The following is a 10,067-nucleotide window of genomic DNA, read 5'->3' on the forward strand; positions in this document are numbered from 1 at the left end:
TACAGTTTTTTTTCGCGAGGCCCGAAATAAATGTAAAAGATAAAAGTAAAAAATAATATTTCAAATGAGGTCACTTAAATGTATAAATTTTAAGCGTATGATGTGTAAACAAATTTCTTTTATTGGAAAGGGGCGAACGAATCAAATGAAAAGCGAATTTATAAATGTAAATGAACGAATTAGTTTGATAAGAAAATATACACACCAAAAGTGTTGAGTGAAATATTGTAAAAAACAAATGTAGTTTGTGACGACAAATGAAGAATGGTTTTAAAATCAATTTGTTCACCATCATCCACTCTTAGTGGGGTGATGTAGCGTAAGCATGCGCACTCGTACTAGCGGTAACGCATGTAAAGTACAAGTGCGCATATCAAGAAGAGTTAATTAAAGAGACAGTTCTGATTATAACACACGATAGGAATGGTCGTTTTTATATACCTTGACACGTGTCCTTTCCTTTTTCACCACCTAGGCAGCATGAAATATGAATAAAAAACTATTATTGCTACAAAACCACATATTTCTTACCGGCACAAATGAAGCTTGGATTTAAGATGAAATGGCGTCCGAGACGAGTTTCACGCAATTTTCGCTGACATTCATTGCTCGGAATGACCGGAAGTTCAACTCGCTTCAATATCACTTGATAAAGTCCATCTTTGCCGAATTTATCTTTGCCTATGATGAGCAGAAATTAGAAATTAATGTGATAAATATGCATGACATGAGACAAAACCGACCCCAGCCCGTAGCAAGACAGCGTTGTCCATTAAACACAAAATCTTGTGGCGGGAGGCAAGCTGTATTGACATTTTCGGCAATTTCAACGGGCGTCTCCAGAATCAACAATGCAACATCATTAAAATGAGGTCCGCGCCGATAATGTTCGTGTATTATAACTTCGGTCACAGCCCGATCCTGATGTGGGTACGGTTCGTCAGTAGTTTGTGTATCCCACTCGCCGGCTCTGATCAAAATGTCCTGAACATTAGTTAGATCGATAACACAATGACTGGCCGTCATAACTACTTGTGGATGAATCAATGAACCGCCACATTTGTACACATTTACAGCGTAATTATTTTCACGAACTTTGTAAATAATGGCCACGGTCCAAGGAAATTCAGCTAAAATTATGGTAAATAATTCGTCAAACATTCGTTCTCGCTTTCTTTTCAAATTTAAATACTCACCAAATTGAGCCTCATTTTCACGTTCGATTAACGTAAATGCAGTGCCATTCTTATTCCGAATTCCACATTTATCTCGCATTTCGATTGGTGGCGGTGGATTAATAGTGTCTTTTACAATTCCTGTTTCCGATTGAAGAAAGCAACAGGTGTCGAAGAAGTTTGGACATGGGTGACGCTCTGGCTCTGGGTCATCATCGGCACCAAATCTAACATCTATAATTCCTTCGCCACTGGTTATTACCGAACCATTTAAACATAAATAGTATGGCACACATTCACCGACCTCACACGGCTAAGAAATATAAGCAGAGAGATGTTTTCTTTGATTTCGATTCAAATGGGAGAAATATAATAATATTGTCTCATTATACATTTGATATTTTTGACGATAATGATGGATTCTCAGCTGTACAAGATGAACATGAAGTCGTGGTGGTGATGTTAGCGATGACTGCATCGGTGGTGCTGCCAATAATCTTGCTGTCGATACCATCGGATTTGCTGGAGGTAGTGGGTGTGTTTACGAGTGTTTCCGTAGTGGTAACAGTTTTATCGATGTCAACATCGATTTTGGTAACTGTTTGGACCAAAATATTAGTACTATTGTTGATTTCCTTGTCGTTGCTGGCTTTTTGGGTGATTGTGAGTATTTCAGTTGTTTGTTGAACCAATTCTGATGATAAATAAATTATTTTTAAGAACGTACGATCGTAGACGTCCATTTATTTTTATCTTTGACATCAATTATCTATTCCATTTTCAAGTAATTCTTTGACTTCTTGTACATTACCTTAATTATATTGGAATACACGTTGTTAAATATCAAGGCTAATTCAATAAAAATGTTCAGATTGGTTCAATGATCACTCACCATCATAAGCGGCTCTGTGTAGTGTCTGTGCTTTCCATGATTCACTATATTGTGGAATTTTATTATTATTCGAAAAAGTAGATAAATTCAAAAGAGGTTCTACTTACTTTTCATCGGCTCGCCTCACTCGAAATTCTGTAATTAATACAAAAATCAACATAATTCTGGTTATTAAAAAAATCGATTGTCTTACCTGGTATACCGCTAACGGAAACAAAGCAAAAACCTACAACTATTGCAATGACTGACTTCATCTCGAAAGCAAATGTGCCGGTTTAAAAATGTGAACCTGTTTTTAAAAAACGTGTTTGTAAACAATGCAAAAAAAAACTATTCTTTTATCATTCTAAATGCGAAATGACTCATGATTTGTCTTTATGAAAGTGATGAGGGCATCGAACTTGGCAGACGCTCTATTTTTTGTACTGAACATTTTTTTGAACCGCAAAAATTTATTGAAAATTAACCATAAATCTCTAGTGATCGACAAAAATGTTCTGGATAACAAGCAAATTCATACTCTTTTCAAAAATAGTAAGATTTATTTTGGAATTTCACAATGCATTTTGCAAATTCACCAATTTTCAAAGCATTTTCAAAATAATATTTCCAAAAATGTCAATTGTTTGTTGAGATAATAACCAGGCAATATATTGAATTAACTGGTCAGTTGAGCTGACAGTACGTTAGCCAGCTAAATGGGCTAAAACAATAGACGTTATTGTTTTAATGATGAATCACTTTTCTTGTTTTAATAGAAGTGATTGTTCATTAAAACAATAACTTCTATTGTTTTAGTCCATTTAGCTGGCTAACGTACTGTCAGCTCAAATGACCAGTTAGTTCAATATATTGTCTGATAATAACCGTTTGGCACTTTTTGAGTTGAAGACAGGGCGAAACTGCAGTAAACCGAATAAAAACAAAACTTTTCGACTAAAGAACTATTTTCGAACAGGCAGGTCCACCGCGATGCACTGATCACCAGACACTGGATTTCGATTTATAGGTAATCGAAAGATCCAAGTTGCAGACATACATATTTTACCAATACATTGATTGTGCAAAATAAACAACTTTGGAACCAAAATAACAAGTATTTTTTCGCTTATACTCATTTGCCGTGTCATTGTGTTGTTGTACAACGTACCGAGTAAATTAAAATGCAAATTATGGTAAACTTCATTGACAAGATTTTTTAGTAGGAACTTGTTCACACCGCAGACCAATGACAATTATAGTTGTTAATTTCTGTATTCGTCGTCTGTATCATCGGAATTCCGTGTAGAATTTCTTGCCGAAAATTTGATCGGTCCATTCCAATAACGGTTTTGTGGTTAATGTTTACGCGTTAGCGCCTGGATTGAATCGCAACACCCAATTTTGCATATGTAACTTCTCCAACAAAATATTATTGACCGTATTCATTGCATCAAACATGATTGAATAAAGCAAATAGCGAATTTTAAAAAAGAGTATGTTTTTATTCAGACATTATTCAGCCATAAGCGCTGAATAACATACTCTCTTCTCGATATATTTAATAGATATAGTATAGCATAATCGACCAATCAATCAATATAAATGGGTGCTAACGAAATGATTCTGGTTCCATCCAATTTTACATCAAGAAAATCATATTTATAGGTTCAATTCCCACTCTACTATTTAGTTACTAATCCACTGTAGCACGATCATTCATTCGTCCAAATAGTATTATTTAACTAATTCATATAAATTCCCCGTTTATTCGTTTAAAATGCGTCCAATCATGAACGTATGCTTGTTGTATCGGTATGCGTTGTTACAATATACGATCACAACGAATGTACGATTGGAAGACGCACATGTATGTATTCTCTGCGTACAACATAAAATGTTACATGTGGGCATGGTTATTTATGGCATGATCTTCTATCTAATCTATAACGCGTATTTGTGCGTTCATTACATTCGTATAAAACTAAAGAGCTAGAGTGGGGAAGTGAGGTATGACCAAGAGATCTTATATCCACCTTCAGCTACGCAGACTATATATGTTCCGTTGATAAAAACAAAAATATTGTATGACATTCTACCAAAACCAAACCACCCAATCGGAATCAATTAATGCTCTTATTTTCAAGGAACAATTGTTTTTTAAATTTCTCTTAACATTAAATACTCCCCCCCTTTGCATGAGAATACACTTTGATGTTTTTTTAACGCAATTAAAATAATGAACACTTTGCATAAATTTGTCACCACGGTACCTCTTTTCAATCTTGACTCTGTTTCATTGACAGTGAAATGCAAATTCAATGTTAAAACATGTTAAAACTCGAATCAAGCATGCGAACACAATAATAACAAAACACTTCTTTTGTGTTCTAGTGTTTTAAATTACTTGTTTGGTCCAACTGTGGCTGTTCTGATATAAATCATTCAGTGACGCATCCGTTCATATACAAAATGTTAAAATTGTGTAAATGGTAATGATATAACTGATATATTAGTCACCAAACGGCGTAAATTTGATGTTTTTTTTTCTTATACCCAATTTATGACCTACAATCTTTCGGTTTACAGAAACGCGTTCATATTATCATTGTGTACAAGAAGTGATTTTCAAATCACTTCGCCGAATACAATCACACCAAGCATGTGTAGCCTTCCAAGTATTTTCGCTTCGATGTGTCACAATAGTGATGAATACTACTATTTCGAACAGTTTATTAAACTCAATTTAGCCTCTTTTAGAACCAATCGCTTACATTGTTTAGTTGAATTTAATGCGGGTTATTTGTCACATGTTGAAATATATTTAGAGATATGATTCATTCATATGAAAAATAAATATGCACTCCAATAAATGAGGGATAAAATTGGGAATTTTTGCCGAAATGCTGGTGACAAAAAATAAATAAACAAGCAAATTGACATTCCACTCGTGTTTCTTTTTTGATTCCTCATATCGATATACGGCCAGGATGTTTCTCAAATATCGTCTATTTTACACTAATTTACTTCAATTCTATGGTCAAGTAGTAAAATGGTTTAATTGAGATAGAAGGAAACAGTATACAACATAAAAGCAAATGTTCAGTTATATGTGCGGAATGAGTATTACTATGCGTTAGAGAAGTCGACGAACGTGTTCGTTCGTATTAAAAAAATTGTTTGTGTTCATTTGTGTTCGCATTGTCGGCCACTACGAATGAACATGTTTCTTCAAAACTGTTCTAGTTTAAATCCATACGCACATCTCTGCGTTAGTCCGTAATTGAACTATTTGGGATGCCTTGAAATTCATCATAATAAAACTCATTTTTGTTGTATCGTTTACTTTTTCAAACACTGTGAATACATTTTAGTGCAACGTGCTTAACAATTTATGTGAAAATAAAGCCACATCGTGAGTAAAATAATTTAAAATTAAATTAAAGACCTAAGTGATCTGAACCGTCCTTATCATTTCAATGATTTGTTAAATGAATCCTAAAAAGTAACTCTTATTTTTCTCCAAATCATAAAGTTTTTTATGAATAGTTTATTTGTTATATTACAATGTTGTTGTTAATTTTGAAATCGCTAAAAATCATTTTTCTACGCGTTTTGGGTATAGAGAAGCACAGAGTAACCATTGTTTGGCCATGTTAATGTGGGGATGTGGTACACAGTGTACAGTGTACCACACCATTGCTGCAAAGACACTTAGTTATTAGCGCCATCTAGTTCGTGCGAGAAAAAATCTTCACATTTCAAACACGTACTATTGAGTTACTTCACTATGCAATACAGTGAGGGCGCCAGTGATACGTGTTTTGCAGCAACCCAGTGCAGTGTACAGTGTATGATTTTAATTAAGTTTTTTTTTAAATCCAAATCACAAGAAATCAAATTTATTGATTTGAGCTGAACGTCTTCAATGTTAAATTCTTCACTTGCTGTTGGTTTCTATTAAGAAATCCAAGTGGAAGAGGACTTCATTGTTTTAGAAAAACGTACTTCTTTATTTGTTGATATTAAAACCAACTACCTTGAAATATTGGACATTTCAATGGTGATTTGAGTTTTTTTATTTTTGGGAAAAATTTGTTGCGTACCATTTTCTGGTTGTGATCAATAAATTAATTTGTTTTTCCATTCATAATTCATAGTAAGTGAACGCTATACGATTTCCCTTTACTCTTGTTAAATAATATTCAAAGTAGCCTCTGCTAAAAGTCGAAACTAATGATAGGACGAAGATCATAGTGTGTGAATAAAAATGTGTTTGTTTAAATGAAAGACAGTTGATGTGTGGTGTCTGAAAATGACTGCGAGACTGAACTGATGCATGTACTTATATAGTAGATGAGCGCATACATGCGCTTTACAATACACAATCACATGTTTGTAGTTAATGACATATATTTTGGTTTATAATTATTCTTACTTTATACTAAAAAAAGCAAAAATCTTGAAATTTCAGAGGAGTTTTTGAATACAAATCTGTATAACATGGATAACTCAGGACCGTCTTCAGCTGCAGTAAAAGGCCACCAAAAACGTTCACATTCATCGGATTCGACCGATAAGGATCAAGGTGCACATACATTAACAAAACAAAGAAAACGTGATGAATCTTACAATTCATCAGGTTTAAGACGTTCACTCCATGGGGTTGTCTATCAAATAAATCTTCTAATGCTGTTCGTGCATCGTGCTTCTAAAAAGGGGTATGACTTTTCTTTGGCAACCGAAATGGATGAAGCAGAAAAATTTGATGACATTGTCTTCAGGTATAAAGATGAAAAAGATAAAGTAAATTGGCGCTTCTTGCAAGCTAAACACAAACAGGATCCAGAGAAAACAAAAATCACTGTTGGTCAATTAAAATCAAGCGATAATGATTTTAGTTTGGAAAAATATTTCATTTCATATTGTAAAATTATGATGAATGATCGGTTTAAAGAGGCTATTTGTAAAGATTTCACTATTATAACCAATACCGATTTTGCATTTAGAGCCGAAGAAGAATCTAAACAATCGAAAAATGATAAAGAATGGAACGATTATTTTGATTATGAAAATCTTTCAAGCGTTGATAAAATTCTGTATTTTGAAAACGAGCATTTCAATGCAATAACATCAAAGTTTAAAAGTAATGACCAAGATAGCTGTTTATTCAACAATGTCAAAGATATTTTATTAGCAAATATTATAAGCCGTTTGGAAAACCTGACAAAAGATAATGCTCTTTATACCAAATGCTTGCTTGGAGCAGATATTGATCTGGTGATAGAAAAATTGAAAAAAATTCAGAAAATTGCAAAATTTAAGTATAAAAAGGCAAAAGCAAAAAAAATATACAAAAATTTAAAGAATATTAAAGACATCGTAGGATTTGTTGAGGAATTTAAGAGATTTTTAGACGAAATTGATGGTGTTTTAAAAGAACATAAAGATAATGATAATAATAAAGAGCAACGTAAGAAAATTGAGGAAGTCAGAGGTCAAAAACGTAATACTAATGTTGAGAAAACATTTTGGGAAAATATCTGTGGAAAAAACGATAATATTGATGAGAAAGCCACACCATTTCTAAATTATGTTGGTAATGTGATAACAGATTGTACAAATAAGTTAAGGGAATATGACAATTCGAATGAATACAAGTCGTTTATAAAAAAATTGAGTGAAGATCAAAAATTTATCGAGAAAATATCGAATGAGACTAACACAGAGTCTATTAAGAATCAAATCGAGAAAAATTCAATCTTTAGATGTTTGAACGTAATTACAAATGAAAGTAAACCGGATGAAATGAAAATAAAATTGAAGCAAAAATTGCAAATAATTTCCTCCGAAATAACAGTCCTACAATTGGCATTAGATGAACGTAAGTTTGATGAACAGCTTCAAGATTTTTTAGGGGTTTTTCGTTTCGTGATTAAATATCCAGACGAGGAAAAATTATATGAACTAATTGGAATTGAATTAAAACAGAAATTTGAATTAATGAATGCTGGCTTGATGTGTGCCACTTTGAAGACAGAAATGATGTGCTTTTTGAAAAAGAAAAATGGTATTTTTTTCACATCTTCAATGGCAGAAGAGTTTTTCACTGAGATGAACGGTGAAATCAAAAATTGTATGATCTCGGGCTTAAGCAGAGCATACACTGAAAAACTTGAACGTTATGGAATTCAATATGAGAGCAATTTAAAAGAACTGAACGATTTTATCAATCGGGAAGGAAATCTTGGTTCAAATGTGCAATCAATTTTTCATTTACGCACTAAAATAACACAATTATCTGCCATTAAAGTGAATAATACTTTAAAGAATTGTAAAGTTATATCAGACAGTTGCATTTTCATCCGTTACAAAATATTACAACTAGCAGCAACACAGACATTAGTTTCGGATGCAATTGATTCAAAGAATGTAAAATTTTGTGTAATTGAATGTCGAATTAAAAAAGGGTATGTTGACTTACCCAAAAACATTTTAGATAAAATAACTACATGGAATGGAGTAAAACTTATCCTTATCGCAGATAGTCAAACCGAATTTGTGAAAAATGATCAATTAGAAGAAATTAAGCCAGTTAATGATGAACATATTGGGTTCACATATTTAAATTCAGGTTCACAAGAGAATGTGCTTGGAAAAAATGTCAACTTTCAGGGAAAAGAGATAAAATTTAATGAAATCATCAAACTCGAATCGGCCAAAAAAATCATTGATGAAACAAATTTGTTGAAGTTAATAAAAGGAAAAGAGTTGCGCCTAGGAAATGAAGAGTCTTTTAAATCCATTGGCTATGTTGAAGATTATTATATCCCAAGAAGATTTAATCTAGAAAAAGTAGATCCACAAACTAATGAAAAAGAAAAATTTATTTATGAAGAAAATGAATTAGTTGAATTTGATCTGAATGAAAACCAGGTGATAATATTGACAGATGATCCTGGTGCAGGCAAATCGACTGTATTAACTAGTTTGGCCAAGCAAATGCATGAGGATAAAGATGTATGGATTGTACGAATAAATTTAAATGATCATGTACAATTTTTGGCAAATATTTCGGAAAATTATACTGGAATTTTCAATCGCCTATCCGAAATAGTAATATCTGACAAACAAGCCAACGTACAATTAGAACGATCACTCTTTAAAAAAGGTTTAGAATGTGGAATGCCACAAATAAAAATACTTTTCGATGGTTTTGATGAGATTTGCTCTACACATGAGAAGCAAACAATCAAACTAATGCTTGCACTTAAAGAAACTAAAGTTTTACAGCTTTGGATCACATCCCGAACTCATGAGGAGAAGAATCTAGAAGATAAACTTAAATCCATTGCATATCATTTCGAGTATTTTAATAAAAACGACCAAAAGAAATTTTCAGACAGATTTTGGAAATGGAATTTAAAGAATAAGCATTTGCATGGGCAGTTTCATAATGGAAGTTGTAACGATATTATCAAAAACTTGAAAGAACTTCAACAAAATAATTCATTTGATGAGAAACTGAAGAACGATATATACGAAATTGTACAGAGATATTCCGAAGAAAACTTGGATGATTCTGAGAAACTAAGATCAGCTATTGAGAAATTATCGTTTATCGAATATGCAGGGGAAATGCTTGAGCAATTTGGAAAAGAAACTGACAATAAAGAGTTTAGCATAGTTCCTTTGCATCTTAGAATGTTGACTGAAGTAGTTTTTGAGCAAAAACTTAAACTGAACCTTAAAGGTCTGGGATCCATATACGATACATTTATCGAAATGAAGTTTAAGATTTTCAAAGAAGAAAAAGCAAAAGCGGCTAATGGTAATTTAGCTTTGAATGTAGCAGTTAAATACTATTTAGACGCTGTGGAAAAAATTCATCACGAATTTTCATTGAAAGAGCTTTTTGAAGCATCCGAACTCGCTAAATTGCCACTTTTAAGAGAGTTGGACAAATTTAACGCTTTCTTTGGAGAGGAAGAGTGCTGTCTGGAAAAAGCCAAGGAAGAACT

General features: G+C 32.8%; 1 protein-coding gene across 1 annotated transcript; it reads right to left on the bottom strand.

Annotated features, from left to right (window-relative positions):
* Positions 1 to 163: 163 nt before the first annotated feature.
* LOC116347379 (phenoloxidase-activating factor 2-like) lies at positions 164 to 3,046 on the bottom strand. Its single transcript, XM_031777954.1, has 9 exons — positions 2,935 to 3,046; positions 2,261 to 2,356; positions 2,175 to 2,202; positions 2,068 to 2,111; positions 1,568 to 1,869; positions 1,197 to 1,488; positions 744 to 1,130; positions 532 to 681; positions 164 to 471 (listed from the first exon to the last, which is right to left on the bottom strand). The coding sequence occupies exons 2-9, from the start codon at positions 2,319 to 2,321 to the stop codon at positions 434 to 436; spliced, it is 1,302 nt and encodes a 433-aa protein (XP_031633814.1). The 5' UTR covers positions 2,322 to 2,356; positions 2,935 to 3,046; the 3' UTR covers positions 164 to 433.
* Between the last annotated feature and the right edge of the window lie 7,021 nt (positions 3,047 to 10,067).

The sequence above is a fragment of the Contarinia nasturtii genome, unplaced genomic scaffold (genome assembly GCF_009176525.2).
Source record: "Contarinia nasturtii isolate CC-2019 unplaced genomic scaffold, AAFC_CNas_1.1 Cnas_scaffold_1840, whole genome shotgun sequence".
In the NCBI taxonomy this organism is placed as follows: Eukaryota; Metazoa; Arthropoda; class Insecta; order Diptera; family Cecidomyiidae; genus Contarinia; species Contarinia nasturtii.